This window comes from Lepidochelys kempii, chromosome 3 (assembly GCF_965140285.1).
Source record: "Lepidochelys kempii isolate rLepKem1 chromosome 3, rLepKem1.hap1, whole genome shotgun sequence".
Classification (NCBI taxonomy): Eukaryota; Metazoa; Chordata; order Testudines; family Cheloniidae; genus Lepidochelys; species Lepidochelys kempii.
In genome coordinates, this window is record NC_136382.1 from 49062152 (window position 1) to 49080718 (window position 18567).

At 43.1% G+C, this 18567-nt stretch overlaps 1 protein-coding gene across 7 annotated transcripts in view; it reads left to right on the plus strand.

Annotated features, from left to right (window-relative positions):
• Nucleotides 1-16599, plus strand: part of BEND6 (BEN domain containing 6) — a 42220-nt gene extending 25621 nt beyond the window's left edge. For 5 of the 7 annotated variants that reach the window (XM_073336304.2, XM_073336309.2, XM_073336308.2 and 2 more), the window contains 3 exons: nt 1527-1719; nt 5383-5521; nt 13911-16599. In XM_073336304.2, coding sequence (XP_073192405.1) covers nt 1527-1719; nt 5383-5521; nt 13911-14187 — 609 coding nt within the window. In that variant the 3' untranslated portion in view covers nt 14188-16599. Of the gene's footprint in view, nt 1-1526; nt 1720-5382; nt 5522-8591; nt 10270-13665 lie in introns of those variants that run through there. The other 2 variants (XM_073336311.1, XM_073336313.2) reach the window with 2 other exon arrangements.
• Nucleotides 16600-18567: the final 1968 nt, after the last annotated feature.

Below are 18567 nucleotides of genomic sequence, written 5' to 3' on the forward strand. Positions count from 1 at the left end.
TATGAAAATTGAAAGGTGGATAAGGAATTGGTTAAAGGGGAGACTACAGCGGGTCATACTGAAAGGTGAACCGTCAGGCTGGAGGGAGGTTACCAATGGAGTTCCTCGGGGATCAGTTTTGAGACCAATCTTATTTAATCGTTTTATTACTGACCTCGGCACAAAAAGTGGGAGTGTGCTAATAAAATTTGCAGATGATACAAAGCTGGGAAGTATTGCCAATTTAGAAAAGGACCGGGATATCGTACAGGAGGATCTGGATGACCTTGTAAACTGGAGTAATAGTAATAGGATGAAATTTAATAGTGAGAAGTGTAAGGTCATGCATTTAGGGATTAATAAAAAGAATTTTAGTTATAGCTGGGGACGCATCAATTAGAAGTAACAGAGGATGAGAAGGACCTTGGAGTATTGGTTGACCACAGGATGACTATGAGCCGCCAATGTGATATGGCCGTGAAAAAAGCTAATGCGGTCTTGGGATGCATCAGGCGAGGTATTTCCAGTAGAGATAAGGAGGTGTTAGTACCGTTATACAAGGCACTGGTGAGACCTCACCTGGAATACTGTGTGCAGTTCTGGTCTCCCATGTTTAAGAAGGATGAATTCAAACTGGAACAGGTACAGAGAAGGGCTACTAGGATGATCCGAGGAATGGAAAACCTGCCTTATGAAAGGAGACTCAAGGAGCTTGGCTTGTTTAGCCTAACCAAAAGAAGGCTGAGGGGAGATATGATTGCTCTCTATAAATATATCAGAGGGATAAATACCAGGGAGGTATTTAAGCTCAGTACCAATGTGGACACAAGAACAAATGGATATAAACTGGCCATCGGGAAGTTTAGACTTGAAATGAGACAAAGGTTTCTAAGCATCAGAGGAGGTAAGTTCTGGAACAGCCTTCCAAGGGAAGCAGTGAGGGCAAAAGACCTATCTGGCTTCAAGATTAAATTCTATAAATTTATAGAAGAGATGGTATGATGGGATAACATGATTTTGGCAATTAATTGATCTTTAACTATTCATGGTAAATAGGCCCAATGGCCTGTGATGGGATGTTAAATGGGGTGGGATCTGAGTTACTACAGAGAATTCTTTCCTGGGTATCTGGCTGGTGAATCTTGCCCACATGCTCAGGGTACTCTGATTTCTACATGTAAACAGTAGGTGCATTAGATAGCTAATAGCCTAGGTCCAGATTTTGGAGCTCTTGCTAACATTGGTGAGCATTTACGGAGGCAAGTAGTTCCATTGAAACCAATGAGCCTGCTTGAGAAAACGTTCACCAGCATGAGTAAGGCGCCACAATCTGGCCCCTCCCTTGTATCTGCAAAATGTATTTTATATGTGCAGTTCCAAAATTAGATGTGCACACAACTGGGCACCCAGTTTTGAGTACACTGGTGTAGATGCTGCTTTTGAAAATGTTAAAATGTTGGGGAAAAAATTTAAGAAAAGTATGATTATATTTGGTTGTATTTTGTGAGGATTAGAACAGTCATGTCTATGACTATTGTATTTTTCAGTTCAAGATTGAAAAATGGCAGATTGCCCTTTGTAACAAGAGCAAGCCTCAAAAGTTTATAAATGATTTGATGCAAGCCCTTTATACACACGAATACATGGCCACGCATAGTCTGACAGGTGCAAAATCCTCCTCTTCGAAGGATAAAGCAGCAAAACCAGCAATGAATCAGAATGAAGTTCAGGAAATCATAGGTGATGACTAGTTTATATTACTTGATATGGCACTGTGTCTCATTTTTCATCACACTTTGAACTGCCACATTCATGTTACTAATTCATTTTTATTTGTTTTGGTCTTTTCACATTTATCTCATTACTGTTAAAAATGAAGAATCAGTAAAAAGCAAAATATCTTCTGTTCCTATTATGTGGATTTTGGATTATTAATATTTATTATTAAACATTTATATAGCACTGTAATATTGCATGGTGTTCTACAGAAACTAAAAATACCACCTAAAGTAGTCAAACATAGACTGAAGATAATGGACAAAGGAAAGGGTAGGCAAAGAGAAGACAAGAGTGTATATAAATATAAATAATGCCAGCTATATTCTTTAGTGAGTGAACGTGATAAGTTCTGATATTTTGAAAGAGGTTAAGATTGGGTGAGGCACAGGAATGGAAAGCAAGACAAACAAAGTAGGGCTTAATAGAAGGGTTTAAAGACAGAAGATGGTTGGTGCCCATGAAAGGGTGGTTCATTTCAGGTTTAAGGAGTAATGTGGAAAAAAAAGACCCAAATGTGTGAGAGGGAGCAGGAGATTAACTATTTGTCCTACCTTGTTTCTTTTAAGTGTAGGATGGAAAGATGGTTAGCAACAGGCAGTGAGATGTAGGCAGGGCAGAGCTGGTTGTCATTTTAAAAAGGGAGGACAAGGAGTTTGAAATGTATGCCAAAAGAGAGAGGGAGGTAGTGAAGAGACTTGAGGGAGTGACCTGGTTCTAATAGCAGGAGAGGAAGGTTATTTTAGCTGTCAAGTGGTGGCTAGACTGAAGTAGGGAGAAGCAATCTGGGAAGAGAGAAAGAGGTTATAGTAGCGCAGATGAGATAGAGACATGGCATGAATGAGCATTTTGGCAGCACATGTGGAGAGGAAAGGGTAAATTTTAGAAGTGTTATAGAGGGAGGAATGACAAGATAAGGGAATTGCCTAGTTTTAGTTGAGAAGAAGAAAAGAGCAGCTAAAGATAACTCCAAAGTTTGTTTGTTTATTTGATTTTAGCACTCGGTGACAGGGAAGTTGGAGCTGTCAAAAGTGATAGAGAAAGTGTGTTTGTAGGAGGAAAGATTTAGAAGGTCTTTTCCATGTTTTGTTTTTAAAAAACATGAGGCCATTCTTGAAGTATCAGAGAGCTAGGAAGAGATGCAAGCCTGGACAGATAGGGTGGGTAGATTGAGGAGCCATCAACAGAGGTAAGAGGAGAGGTCTTGGTGACCTCATCCATTTTCCAAGTGCCAGTGGGTGGGGGGAGAGGGCCAGGAGGGGAGAGGACAAAGGATAGACCCCTAAGAATCACCAGCACATTGGGGAGAGGAGATGGGGGACCTACCAAATGCAACACCGAAGGAGCAGTCAAACAGGTAAGAAGAAAATGACAGCTAAGCATGCCCAAGGAAGAGAGTGTGTTACGAAAAGGTGGGTATTTGATTATGTTAAAAGCAGCAAAGTTTGAGCAGAGTGAGTTTGGAGAACAGACCTTGGACTTGGAATGGGAAAGATTATTAGTGACTGTTGTGAGGGCAGGTTCAGTGGAATGGAGTGGGCAGAAGTCAAACAGGAGGGAATTGTAAAAGGGGGTGGAGGAGAGGGAATGAAGGCACTGGGAATAGACAGCTATACAAGCAGCTTGAAGATATGTGGAATGGTTTGGATGAGTCAGCATGGATACATGCTGGGAAAGAGCACAATTGATGTTATATTTGCACTATGAATCCTCATGGAGAAGTTCAGAGAAAAGAGATGGTCACTGGGTAAGGTCTTTGTGAACCTAGAAAAAGTGTACAATCATGGAGAAGTGTGCCAGAAGGATATGTCCATCTTATCCAGGATACGTATGATGGAATCAGTTCCAGAGTCAAAGCTAAATAGAGCTACAGTAGAGAATGCCTGAGGAGGGAGGACCCACCTTAAAGGATATCACAGGCAGAGAGCTTAGAAGGGTGAAAAAATTTAAATTCCTAGGATCAATGGCTGACTCTGGTTCTTTCCTGAAAGATGCTAGGCATTGTACTAAAGCTGCATGTTGCAAATGGCAGGCACTGACCCCAGTTCTCTATGACAAAAAGATGCCAATAAAGTTAAAAGGAATTCTTTGCCAAAGGTTGTTGTGAAGGCCAAGACTATAACAGGGTTCGAAAAAGAACTAGATAAATTCATGGAGGATAGGTCCATCAATGGCTATTAGCCTGGATGAGCAGGGATGGTGTCCCTAGCCTCTATTTGCCAGAAGCTGGGAATGGGCGATGGGATGGGTCACTTGTTCTATTCATTCCCACTGGGGCACCTGGCATTGGCCACTGTCGAAAGACAAGATACTGGGCTAGATGGACCTTTGGTCTGACCCAGTATGGCTGTTCTTATCTAAAAGGTAGAGTGTATAAAATGTAATTCAACCCACCTTAATGTACAGAACAGAGACTTGGACAGCCACAGAAAAGGAAATTAGCATGCTCCCCACCACGGAAACGAAGACGTTGAGATGGTCAAATGGTTGAACACTGTGATAGGAAACAAAATGAGCTTAGAAGGGGCTTAATGTGAGTTGCTCCAGTTGAAGACAAGTTGAGGGAGACTAGGCTATTTTAGTATGGGCATATCCAGCAGAACCCGAAGAGTTATATCAGTAGGATGGCTCCTGAAATAATTGTGGCTGGAAGGTGACCAAGGGGGAGAACAAAGACTCAGTATGTGGACTGAATATCAATGTACCTCAGAGAGATCAATCTGCCTGACAGCCTGGCATAAAATCATGAACTTTGGAAGAAGATTATAAAGTCACTGACCCCAAATAGGGAAGTGGCAAGAAAGATGATGACAAGCAGCTCAAAAATAAAGGCGAGACTATAGAAAGAGACCGGGAGTCAAAGGAGGATTTCGTTAGGTGAGGGGAAACAATATGACTGAATGCAGATGGGAAGGAGTCAAAATAGCGAGAGCAACTGATAAGAGACAGAGAAGGAACGAGGAGCAAGTCAGATGTTTTAGGATGTGTGAGGTGATAGGAACAAGCTGGCCAATCAAAGAGTTTTCAGGAAAATAGAAGCTAGAAGATTTCATAGTGGGACACATGGTTAAAAGAAGATAAAATCAAAGGCGGACATGAGGATGATGAGGTAGTCAGGGGAGCAGGAAGTAGAGAGCTCCTGCTGGGTCATGTGAGTGCTGCATTCAGAGAAGTCAGTCAGCTCCTGAGCACACAGAGCAGGAGGAACAGAAATGGAAGAGGAAGAAGTAAGTAGAGACCAAGGTGGTGAAGAGCTGTCATGAGAGTGGATAAGAGGGTAGGATTAGGATTAATTGGCCAGGAAGAGAACAGAGATAAAGGAAGAAAGGCAGAGTATATATAGGAAGTATATAGTACAGGAAGTCATCAAGGTCATGGGACTTCCTTCTGAGTTACCCAACAAAGTTAGAGCAGGACTGGCAATATGGAAGGAGAAAACCAGACCGGAAATTGGTAAACCAGGCAAGGGGAGCAAAGAGGCCAAATACAGAAAAGAGTAGAATAAGTCTCTTTTGGATGTTTAAATTTCATAAGCCCAAATAATGTAACTTGGATCATACACTTAATATTTTCCCTGATTTGGCCCTGATCTGAAGATCCCATAAATGTCATCTCTTTATTTTGCAGGAATCACAAAACAGTTATTTCCAAATACAGATGATGCTTTAATTAGGAGAATGATGGGGCAAAAGCTAAACAATTGCACCAAGAAGCCAATTTTAAGCAAAGATCTTAATTCAGTTGTTTTTCAGAAGCATAGCTTTTGGTAAGTCTTTAAAAAAAAATCAAGCCTGCCTCCCAAATGTATTTCAATATGTGTCTCTGTCATTGCAGTAACAGAAACTAAAGTCATCTCAAAATTATCTTTCATATATATGTTCATATTGATACAGTTGCCCAATATGGAGATCCTTTCATATCCTTGTATAAATTTTACAAAATACAAAAGTACTCTTTATTTACATAGCAGCACAACCAGACTTCTCATTCTAGTCAGACCACACAGGGCAAGTAAGTTAAGGGAAGAAAAGAGAGAAGATTTAACATCCTCAAAATCAGTAACAGACTAATTTGATGAATATGTCTATTATAGAGTCTACATTATTTAGTCTTCCTATTACAAAGCCATTTTGTCCCCTTCATATGAATTAAAAGCATAAGACTTGAACTTCCACAGGGTTCAGCCCCCAACATCAGTGGATCTCAAGTTCTGCACAGATCTCAGGACATCCAAAAGACACAGGGTCAGAAGTTCTGTGCTTCAACAAGATTTTCTAGTGCTATGATAGGGAAACCCCTGCTACTTGGATAAGATAATACTGACAGGATTTGCATTAATTTACGTGTTAAAGACCCGTGTTTTTGAGGAGGGGATTATGTCATCGAGAAACACCATCCTTCCAGGTGTAGTTTCTCCTGCTCTTAGCCCACTCCACAGACTTCTTTCATAAAGCAATTTGAGATCTACTGATAAAAATGCCATATAGGCGCTATTAATAATGATTAGCATTATTCTCAGTTAATATATATATAGGTATGGTCTAAAAATACTAAACCTGTCCCTGTTTTTAATGAAGTCACCAATTTCTATTACAATGTTTTCAGGTGTCATTCAAAACAAATAGAGTTTAATAGAAAGTGAGACCTATATGACACTATGTAAGTCAATAAGAGTAGAGATTTTTGGAGAAAATCTCTTTAATGAGGGACAAAACTATTGACCTTACGTTAGGACTTTTGGAAAGAAATATCCTCCCAAAGGTCCACATTCTCCTACATCACTGTCAACCACTAAAAAGTCAATTCACATAAAGGCCCAATGGAACAGACACATCTGTGTTGTTTTTCGGCATCAATACTACATACCTGTGACTCACACCACCTTTTAAATTTATGTGAAATATTGATTAGGCATTATCAGAGCTGTTATATTGTGCCAAAGATCTTGTTATTGCAGCGACAAGATGAATTGTATCAAAGATTCACACCCCAGTGTTTCAAGCCACTAGGCCTTCTTGATGCCTCAAGCAGTCTTCAAAGCACTATCATAAACTGAGTGGCCATGTTTATTTGCATGGCATTTTGCATTCAATTAAAAAAAATATGTTACTAATGCTGGAATATTTTATTTTTAACTGTGATGCATTGTGGTATAAGGATTTTTGTTTTAGCGCTGTAACTGTCCTTGTTACAGTTGGGTTAAAAGTGATAGAGTAGGATTGCCACAAAGTACCCGAATAATAAAATCTGTAGGTCAAAATTCTCCTCTCATTTTCCACAGGCATGGGAAACTGGCTCCTCAGCATTCTCCTCCAGCCTCATGGAAGCTCTTCTTGTGAGAGCTCCATGAGGAACTGGAACCATGACTAGGGAGCCAGGGAGAGGGCTGGGAGGACAGCTGCTCACCAGGGCATCACCACACTCCAAAACCATAGGGCATACCAAACCAAGTGCAAACTCACTATGTTTCCAGCCACCTTCTGAGAGCAACCTATAGGGGGTCCCTACTTCACTTTAGATCAGGAGCAGGCAAACTTTTTGGCCTAAGGGCCACATCGGATTTTGGAAATTGTATAGTGGGCCGGTTAGGGGAGGCTGTGTCTCCCCAAACAGCCAGGCATGGCCTGCCCCCTCCCCCCCAGCTGCTTCTTACCCTGACGCCCCGCCCCCCCGGACTCCTGCCCCATCCAACCCTCCCTGTTCTCTGACAGCCCCCCCGGGACCCCTGCCCCATCCACCCTCCTGCTCCCTGTCCCCTGACCGCCTCTGGAACCTCCGCCCATGATTGCCCCCTGCTGCCCCATTCAATCCCTTCTCTCATTCCTGAAGGCCCCCCAGAACCCCTGCCCCATCCAACCACCCCTTCTCCCTGTCCCCTGACCGCCCCAAGAACCCCTGCCCCTGACTGCCACCCATCACCCCATCCAAGCCCCCCCTTCCTGACTGCCCCCCCGGGACCCCTGCCCCCATTCAACCCCCCTGTTCCCCACCCTCTAACCTCCGCAACCCCTGTCCACACCCCCGCCCCCTGACCACCACCCCGAACTCCCCTGCTCTCTATCCAACCCCCCCTGCTCCCTGCCCTCTCACCGCGCTGCATGGAACACCGGTGGCTGGCGGTGCTACAGCCGCGCTGCCCGGCTGGAGCCAGCCACGCCACCGCACAGCACCGGGTCAGGCCGGGCTCTGCAGCTGCACTGCCCCAGGAGCTCGCAGCCCAGCCTCCCAGAGCATTGCGCCGGCGGCGCAGTGAGCTGAAGCTGCAGGGGAGGGAGGACAGCAGGGGAGGAGCCAGGGTCTAGCCTCCCGGGCCAGGAGCTCAGGGGCCAGGCAGGAGGGTCCTGTGGGCTGTAGTTTGCCCACCTCTGCTTTAGATGTTTTTCATTTTCAGATCTAGTAGATTATTGCAGAATTCAGTCTTCTGTTAACTGCTTTCTTCTCCCTAACTTAATTACAATGTATGCCTTAACAATGCAAGAACAGTAATATCTACATAAATCTAGATACTGTGTAACAAAAACTATATGCGGTTACAAACTATCACAGTCTACAAAGCATTATCTATAAACCTTTCAGAAAGTGACAGAAACACTGTTACATGTTTTCACAGACTGAAAGTTCACCATGAGCCAAATTTATGTTTCATTATTAGAAGGAACCCCTTACCAAATAGAGTTAGTCATATAATATTAATGAAAGGTATTGACAAATTTACTGGTTTTTGTCACATAATTTATTCTCCAGGTGTATTTTGCTCTATTCAAATAGTTCTAAAGTTTATCAGAAATGCTTTGCTGAATATATTATTCAATTGTTATTCATTGTTTGTATTGCAGTGGTGCCAAGAGGCCCTATTTATGGACTGGAGGGGCCATCTGTACTAGATAATATATAACGCTAAGACTATAACCAAACAATGGGCCGGGCTCCAAAGAGTTTACAATCTAACAGATACCTTGGAAACTAATTCAATATCATATCAACCAGCACATGTTAATAACTTGTATCACTAAACAAAATCAGGGTTTCACAGATATTCTACTTAGACAGAGGCACCATGCCATGAAAATTCTGGCCTTGGATAGGGGATTCTGGGGAATCACAGTGGGGCTGCAGGTGAGCAGGCAGTAAATACATCTGAAACATAATAAGAAAATTATTTTTATTCACTTAAGTGTAGCGCTGGAGGGGGCATATTTCGATCTGGGAGAGGGGTTTCAATTGTTTCTTCTGTAGCTACCACTTCAAAATTCAGCTTTCCATCTCTGAGTCTTAAGTCATTCTTTCAGACCTTCATCCTCTGTAGCCCAGTTTGCATATTACATTGATCAAAGCGGCAAACAATCGAGGGTTTGGGCTTTTTACTTTTTATTGATCTGAATATTTTACAAGACATTCTGTGTGGTAGTAAAACAGAGATTACATACAATGTAGTACAAACATAACTACACAATCCATAGTCACCAAAAACTCACAGATACAAAATTCTCACTGGTCCCAGAGAAAAAATAAAAGCATTAACAGTAAAGTACATATAGTCTATTGTCAACTCCTATCTATGAATAAACACTGAAGGTGAGATTTTGTGCTGCGCCTCTAAGAGGGGCAGCACAGAATTCACAGCCCAGGACTTGCCTGATCCTGGGCTGCTCCAGTGGAGTGGCCCCCAGCATAATTTAGACCACCTTGGAAGCTTGTCTATGTTACAGCAGCATCCCCACGCTGCTGTGTGAACCACGGTGCTGTTCAGAATCTTATCTGAGCAATACTGTACATTATGGTCTCACCTCTAACACATCTCTACATTCACCAGTCCTACCCCTGGCATGCCCTTTACACCAGGGCTTACAAATGGGCCCTTAGAAAGCAGCCATACAGCTGTCTTTGATCTGCACCAGGGGAACTCCAGCAACCAAATACAAGACTTTTAGGATATGCTACACAGCAATGTAAGCCTCGGGTAAGTGGGACTCAAGTCCGGTCAGGGAACCCTGGGCTTGATCATCTACATTGCATTTTAACCCTCAGTTAAGAATTTTCTGACCCATGCTCGAACCTAGGGCTCTGTTGTCCACACTGCAGTGCACAGGCATGAGTCAAAGTAAACATGGAAAAACAGAGGAAAAACACACACACCAGTCTGGTGCAGTACAGTGTGCTCCAGCACACCCCAGGGAACCTTATACCTGCTCCTGCTGCACCCCGGCAGGCAGGGATAAAGGATTCCCAGGGAGGCTGCAGGGAAGTTTTGGGGCTAGCTCCCACTCTCTGCCCTTACAGTACATGCTGCCCAGACACCTCTGCACACATAGCCCCAGGGTGGGCCAGGAGCAAGGGCCAGAGAATGGAGTGGGACCAAGCAGCTGCCCTCCAGAGAGAGGGAGAAGAGCTCCCAGCTCAGCACGGGAGGAGGGCGACCCCCAACATCCTGGCTGCTCCCACTCCCTGCAGGGCAGCCGCTTGGTCCCTGCTCCGCTCTCTGCCCCCCCCCTTGCCCTCCAGGGGGCTGTGTGTGCAGGAGCACCCGGACTGCATGCACTGCCAGGGAGGTGAGTGAGAGCCAGCCCCCAAATTTCCTCACAGCAAGGTGGAGCCAGAGCCACTACCAGGGGAGGCTGTGGGGAGGTTTTGGGGCTGGCTCCCACTCACCACCCTGACAGTGCATACAGTCCAGGTCCTTCTGCACACACAGCCCCAGGGGGGTCCGGGAGCAAGGGACAGAGTGGAGCAGGAACCAAGTGGCTCCCCTGCAGGGAGGGGGAAGCAGCGGAGCTTTTGGCTCAGCACAGCCAAAGAAGCGATGGACCCCAGCGTCCTAGCAGCTGGGAGTTGCCTCCCACTTGTCAGCTTTGCTCCCTGCTCAGGGCAAGTTCTGCACAGCAGCCAGGAGGAGCTGGAGCTACCACCACGAGAGGAGCAGGAATGAGGAGCGCGCTTGGCCAAGCAATAATGGCACTTCCAGTCACTGCTCTGGCTGCCTGCAGTGCTGCTGTTCTGCCGCAGGGAACTCTGGGATACACCCGGAGGACTTCCAGGACCTGAGTCAAGCACACAGGAAAGCAATGGGACTCAGACCTTAGGTCCCAGTTTAACACTGTCTTGGACCATCCAGTGGGATCTGGGAGCTCTAAGTTAATACAATTAGTGGGTGGGTGCAAGGAGGATTAGTCTTGCGCCCAGGCTCAAGCCCAGGTTTACACTGCTGTGTAGACATAGCCTTAGGAACGCTTTATGCTGCACTGTTCCTTGTATCTGGTGTAAAGGGGCTGGAGAGGAGATAAGGATCTCACCCTACAATGTTCTAGTCAGGTAGAAGATAGAATTCTGAGGCAATCTAACTGTAATCTGTTGTCTGGCTATAAAACCATGTACGGAAGTGTAAAGCTGATCTGCTGACTGCTCTTTATCCAGAACAAGTGGATTTCATTAGCTTCACTAAGGAATGGAAAAGGCCAGAGTCTCTCTGAGACAAAAGAGGGGATCCACAGAGGAGTAGGACTTCCAGCAGAGACAGACCATACTCCCCATTCAGGAGGGTTTGGGACTTAGGCTTGTGACCCTGATCGTGCAATTCTGTGACTGGTCATAGGGGTTTACTCACACAGTTCTCAGGACTAGACTGGTAACTGCAGTCTTGCCTTAAGGTTTTGTTATTTTAATTATGAATAAAGATTAACCCCAGGAAGGGAGGCTTGAGTTTAACAGTATCAGCTGTATGGATAATGTATTTGCTGCCCCTACAGTTTTGGTGTCCTCTATAAATATGATCGCTGTTGAATTTATGCTAAAAGAAATATCCAACAAAAGAAAGAGATGAAGCAGCCATATAGGATAAAAAGATGTACTCTATATTTTGTAGTTTAATTGGTCCAATAATAATCCAAATCCTATTACAGTATGTGACTGCACTATAAATTGTAAGAAGCTTGAAAACTAACAGACACTGCACTAATCTATTATGATACCTATTACTCACCAAGCCTCATGGAAGTGCTCCACTGACCACCAGTTTACTACTTAAGAACCACTGAGATAATAGCAAGTGAAAGAATTTCCATATTTGTTTTTTCCTCACTGGATAACCAATAAGGCAACACATAACCCAAAAAATATAAATACACCAGCAAGGACAGAATACAACTTACTGTATTGTATATTTTTGCTATTTCTCCCAAGGATGAGAAGGCCCCTTAAAACAATCATTATGCTTGTCTACATGGGAAATTATTCCTGATTAACTCCATTTGTGGATGGAGAATAAGAATAGTGCCTTATTGCAAATAAACTTAATCCACTTCCAAAATGGATTCACAGTGGGTTACGTTAATTTGGGATAAAACACTCTTATTCTGGAATATTAGCATCTACACATGGAGATAATCAGAAATAGTTTATCTGTTTTAAACTCACACACTACTTTATTCTGGATTAATCTTCATGTGTAGATTAGCCCTTTGTTAGCTGTATTACAAACCATGTGTCAGTTCACTGTAATATTCTGTTTTGTTTCATGAAAGCAGCAATAGCCTCAAACAATGTTATAAAACTAAATGAAAATTGGAAAGTATATTTTTAAAAAATTCACACAGGTTGTGAAAAATAATATAAACACTATATACATTATAAGAAAAGGAGACACACTTGGTCTCCATTGTGAGTACTGAATGCTCACAGAGTTTAACACCAGAAGGGACCACCAAATCATCTAGTCTGATCTCCTGAATATCACAGGTCACCAACACCACCCAGAACAGTACACTAAACCCAAGAACTGAAAATAGACCAAAGTATTACAGCCCACAGAATACTAATCTATCACATGCCACAGGCAGAGAATAGGAGGGATCAAAGTGTACCAATGCCCAAGGCCCCTGCAATGGCAGGGAATTGATTCTTTTATATCCATCCCTTTTTTCTGGCCTGATGATCCACAAACTTTGCTGCTTTCTTGCTTCCTCTGCTGCAGTAAAGATACAAGTATTCCTGAAACTATGGCAGGTGGTGCTAGATATAATACCATCATAACTTTCCCAATTGTTTTTTAATAATTAAAAGGGAAGATCTTTTGGCAGTAAGTATTTTTAAATAATACTTACCATCTCTTTTAAAAAATGCATTTATATCCAATACAATGCTCATTGAAACCAATGGTAAAATTTCCACTAATCCAATGGATGCTGATCAGAATGTGTAAGAGCTAAGTACTGTTATTTTTATTTTATTAACAAAAAAGAGTATTATATAATTAACTATCACAGTATCTTTATAATGTAGATTATTTTCCTTTAAAAAGTACTTAGTAATAATATCCTAGATGGATTGGGCCATACACAAAATTAAAGACGAAAATGTCTTTTTTTATTCTTTGACCACTCGTTCCTAAAGTCTTCTGGCCCTAAAACGGCTGTATCAACACTGATTTAAAAGTACTTCCAACATCTGTATGGTCAAACACAAGTCTATACTGATTCAGTTACAACAACGAAGGAAGAAGCCATAAATAAAATAACAGTGTTAGTTGAGGTGTCCTCTAAGAACTAAAGATTGGATACCAGTTTCCAGTAATATTATATTTGGGCAGTAGGGACAAGATGAACCTCTGAATTCTCCTATTATATATATATAGGCCATTGCCCTGCCCAGATTTCCATTAATGTAAAATTTGCTTACCCAAAGGGAAAAAATATTTTCAGGATAATTATTTCCAAAATGATCAATTGAGAATGTAAAACCATACTCCAGAATTAGAAAAGAGGGATTTAAAAGTTCTCAGTAGACCTGTAGCCCCTTCAGTACACGTCCCCAAAATTAAGTGCCGGGAAGGGAGTCCAAGAAAAATAGAGCAGATAATGCAATGCTACAGTAACAACTCATGCACAGGCCAATAACCAATTCATTCTGGTGGCACAGCAGGGAGCAAATAAAAAAAACCACATCAAAATCCAGGCCACAATTCAGATCTACAAATGCTTCACTACTGGGTCCTAAGCGGAGAGAAAAAAACTTCATCTGAAAACCATCAGGCTGAGGAGACACAAGGAAAAAGAGACAGTGCCAAGGGAGGACATGAGCTAAAGCTAAACAGACTCTGCTGCAGTAGGAGTCTCAAAACTATTTTCAATAACCCCTTGTTTAGATATTAATTGTCTCAACAGTGGTTCGCCAGCTCCTCCTCCCAGTACTCAGGACACCATCCCATCAGCTCCTGTTTCCAGTGCAAAAGAGCAGCAGGATGATGACTCACTGGCTTCTCCCACACCAGTTCAGCATGGTGACAGCTCTCTGGCTCCTCCTCCCCACAGCACACAAGCTCAGCAAAGTGGTGTCACACCAACTTCTTTCAGCATGGAGTCTCATCAAGGCAGAAACTCACCAGCTCCTACTTCCAACCAAGGCTCCAGACAGGATTTCAGGAGTTCTGACAAGAAGTAAAAGTGGACCCTTCATAGCAGTTCAGGCAGACACTGGAGGATAGGGACAGTAGAAAATGGGCAGACAGAAGTGACACTTAATAGTGTGTTCAGACCCTAGCAACAGTTGGCAAAGATACTGGAAGAGGAATAGAGGTCTGGGGCCAATTTTCTGATTTGTAATTAAAATTCCACAGTATAGAAAAAAAATTCAAAATGCTTAAATATCTTCAGATTTAAGATATTATAAAATATATGCATGTCCTACTGTAGTTCAGAATGGATTAACACTTGTTCCAAAATAATACAAATGTTCTCAATAACCAGATAATGGACACACTATTTAAGATAATGCCAAAAATAAAACCAAGAGGAGCTTCACAGCCCAGACCAAACACCCATCTATACATATGAGAGAAAGATCTTTAGTCTTCCAGACAGAAGAAGGTTTTTTACTATAATCCAAGGGACCCTGAGTGGTTTAAAACAAGGACAAACAATGCAGTGTTAGGATGCAGATAGTGTTAGCCTTCAGAGGGATGAAAAAACAGGGACTCAAAGGCCCAGATCTACAGAGACTTAGGCACCTAAACCCCAAAGGGGTTCCCTTTGTTGATCCAGCCTGAGGATACTATTGGATCAGCAGGAGTGGTTCCCTCAGGAGCTGCTGCTCTTTTGCCCTATTAAGGGGAGGCGGGGAGAAGAGGGAGCTAAGGCTCACTTTTATCTCTAAGGGGTTGGGAGGAGGCTCAGGTTTCTTTTGGCCTAGATGCATGGGGGACTTGGAGCATGTTTTCTCCTCTGGAGACATTAGGGGTGTGGTTGCCAGCATGTAAGCATTTTGCCAGGGCAGTTCTCCATATTAGCCCCCACCGGGTTCTATATGTGGTCTGGTGAATTTTAGAGTATTTCTTCGAAGGGTGTGAGAGAAAACGCAAATTACAGTAACCCGAAGGCCGATAAAATCACCTGGCACCACTCAGGTGAAAAACTGTCACTTCAACAAAGTTGTGTGTCTTTCTCCACTACATTTCCCACAACTCCCACTCTGTTCACCTAGCCCCCTCTGGCTCTTCTTTCTGCACCTGCCCTATTCCGTTTTACCTCATGAGAGGAGGTGCAGGAGATGGACACCGGATGACCTCCTCTTCAGGGCTCCTTTCTGCCAGTGCCCTGGGTTTACAAAGTTTAGTTGGTTCACAAATCCCAAATATCCCTTTTTTTACTGAACATGAGGAGTCCCTTCTCTTTCTCTCCAGGGACTAGAAAGCGGGTTATGAAGGGGGGCGGGTATGGGGGGCTCCTGCTTCTCTTGACCTGGAGGGCAGTTCTCTTGATGAAGGCACTGTGGAGGACAAAGATACCAGCTGCTCCCCATAGTGTCTGACTTGGAGAGACAGTACAACAGGAAGTATGTTCCTGCTGTGGGTGCTGTAGCCACTCAGTAAACATGGTACCTGTCTTTGAGAGCTGACCACCCCCTTTAGCCTGGTCCACTGAATTATGAGTGTTCCACTGTGGCTGATCAAAGAGAAGCAGCTGGCAGGCCAGCTTGACTTTGGAAAGGATAGGGAGGGATAGTAGGATTGAAAGGGACCTCTGTCTTTGAAAACCTTAGAGACAGACTTTTCCCAAAATTCTTTGCAGGGTTTTTGTTGTTGTTGTTGTTGACTCCTGGCTTCCCAAGAAATCTGTTAGTGACATATGGGCCAGTGCAAGCTTGGGTGCAGGAAACATCAGAAATACTGCTTTTAATTTTGAGCATCTCATTCCCAGAAAGATGTTGACAAATTGGAGGGAGTTCACAGAAGAGAAACAAAGTTATTGAAGAACTCATTTACAGTGGAAAAAACTAACAGAGCTGTATATTTTTTCCTGTCTGAGCAGTGACTAAGGATCAGAGCATATACTAATAGTCTACAAATGTTAGGGTCTAAATGTGGAGATAGAGAAGTTATTTAGATTGGTTTAAGGGGATATAAATATAAATAACAGGATGAAGTTAAGAAAGAGAATATTTAGGGTGAACGTCAAAAAAAAAATGTCCTGACAGTAAGATGTATTAGGCTGTGAACTGGGGTCTCCCAAGGAAAGTGCTGAAAGCCCAGTTTATATGACAATGCACGAATAAATACACTGTAAAGAAGATTTTTGCATATGCAGGGGAATGGACTAGGTGTTCTAATAGATCTTTTCCATCTTTAACATCTATACTTTTCCTTGTAGATAGGTCTAAGATGAAAGCAGATAAAACAACATGCCAGAAGACTCTGACTCATGGTGTTAACCACCAGAGATAAAATATAGGTGAAAGGATGTTTTGCTACTGTGTATATATTGTACATGAACCTGTATGTATTGCATTATTAATGTATATACTTAATCATATTTTTGACGCAACTTTCTATAAAATAAAAAAATGAAAACGTACTATGTTCTTACTGTCATATTTTGTTCTTCTTCTGCATTCTCCTTTTACGTCTGGCTATTTCCTTTCATCAGTCTCTTTCTTTGTCCTCTACACTCCTCTCATCTATTTGCTGTAGTTCTTACTAAGCCCCAAAACTAGAGGCCCACAGAATCCATGGCCAGTGGAGGGCTTAGCCTGGATTATAAAGGCTCCCTGACCTGAAAGGCTGCCTGTGGCTGCGGTGCATTTCGTTCGCTGAGCTGCCAGCCAGGCTTCTGGACATGGGCAGCAGCAGTTCAGCCAAGGACCTTTACAACATCTGAAGGCAGTAAGCACAACAGATGGAGTCAAACACAAATAGCTGTGCTCTGACTTTCTCTTGGCACAGGCAGATAACAGCCCTGAAAGATGTTGCTACACTCCTACAAGATTATTTCCAAGGGCTCTTCTAATCCAGAAGCCTGGTGGGCAGCAAAGGAAGAGATAATGATGCAATGCAGAGGGAAGAGAGCTCGAAAACTTGGAGGGCCGTGGTGAGAGAGTGAGGATGCTGGGATACAGAGGGAGAGAGCTGGAAGAACAGGGAAATTCTTGGTTCCACGCTGGGGTTAGGAGGGAACAAAGTAATGTGTGAAGCCAACTCCTTTTCCTTTTCAAATAAAGGGCCAGAGATACTCCTCTGAACATACACAACTTCATGGTTAGTACATTTTTATTATTCACATTTCTTCATTGTTCCCCTTGTAATAATGACGGGGAAGGGGGTCCTGGGAATCCAGGAGGACTTCCTCACTCCACAACAACCCAGATTTGCTGATCTTCAGGGCAAACTGAAAGATACAGGCACCTTTCTCACAAGCTTTTCCTGGGGGGCAGGAGGATAATTGATGGAGCGGATGTTGAGAAACATGCTCATTTCAAATTATAAAGATGAGGTGACATCACATCGTCGTGCGAAAAGAGGAGGTTCTAGAACAAACCTATATACTAAATGGCAACGTCAACAGGAATGAATGGTAGACAAAGTGTTCCAAAGAAATTTGAAAATGTAGTGGCTGAGCTGCTAATGAAAGTATGCTCATATTAATCATCTTACACTAGAAAAGAACTGGGCAGTTGCAAGTATTATAACTATTTTTTAAAAGATGTTGGGGTGACTCTGGGAATTACAGACTATTGAGCCTTCAGTACCAGAAAAATTGGTGAAATGATATTTAAATGCAGTTAAATTATGGCCATCTAGGTATTGTATGAGGAAAAAAACAAAATGTGTTTTCCCATCTACTATGATTGTTTGAGTATGACAACAAAACTGTGAATAAAGAAGAACTTTTTGCTATAATTTATTTGGTCTTCCAACAAGCCCTTGAGAAAGTTCCTTACACTAGATGATTAAAAAACTAAATAGTCATGCATTAGAAACTGTCTCAGCGACTGAAAACAAAAAGCAAGTATAGGTGGTCAATTTTCATCATGGCAAAAGTTGTTAGCTCTAGGGCCTCCAAGCATTTGCATTAGAACCAGTGTTATTTAATATATTCATTCATAATCTGATTAATGGGGTGGCACCAATCTTTCGTGAGCGCCCCCTTCTAGTTGGGTTTGTCTGCAGTGACCCCTGTTGGTGGTTTCTCAGGTGTTTTTTCAGCGACTCAGCCCTTCAGGCAAGTCACACATACTGTCTGTATGTGAATCAGAAGAGACGCCTTCCAGCGTGTACAGTCCGCCAAGGGCCTATCTCAGTACCCTTCGGTCGGTGTTTCTCTAGCCCTTCCCAGACTCAATCTTTAAGTAGTCCCAGCCCTGGCATGGGGCCATACTCCCAGGACTTCCTCCCTGGAGACACTACCTTCCTGTGGCCCTCCCTGGGCGCAGTTCTTACTCAGTCCCAGCAGCGAGCCAGGAGCTCCTTCATTGTTCCCCAGGTCCCTGCCAGCAACTGTCTGAGGCTAAGTCCCAGCAACCAGCCAGGAGCTCCATTGCTCCCCCGGT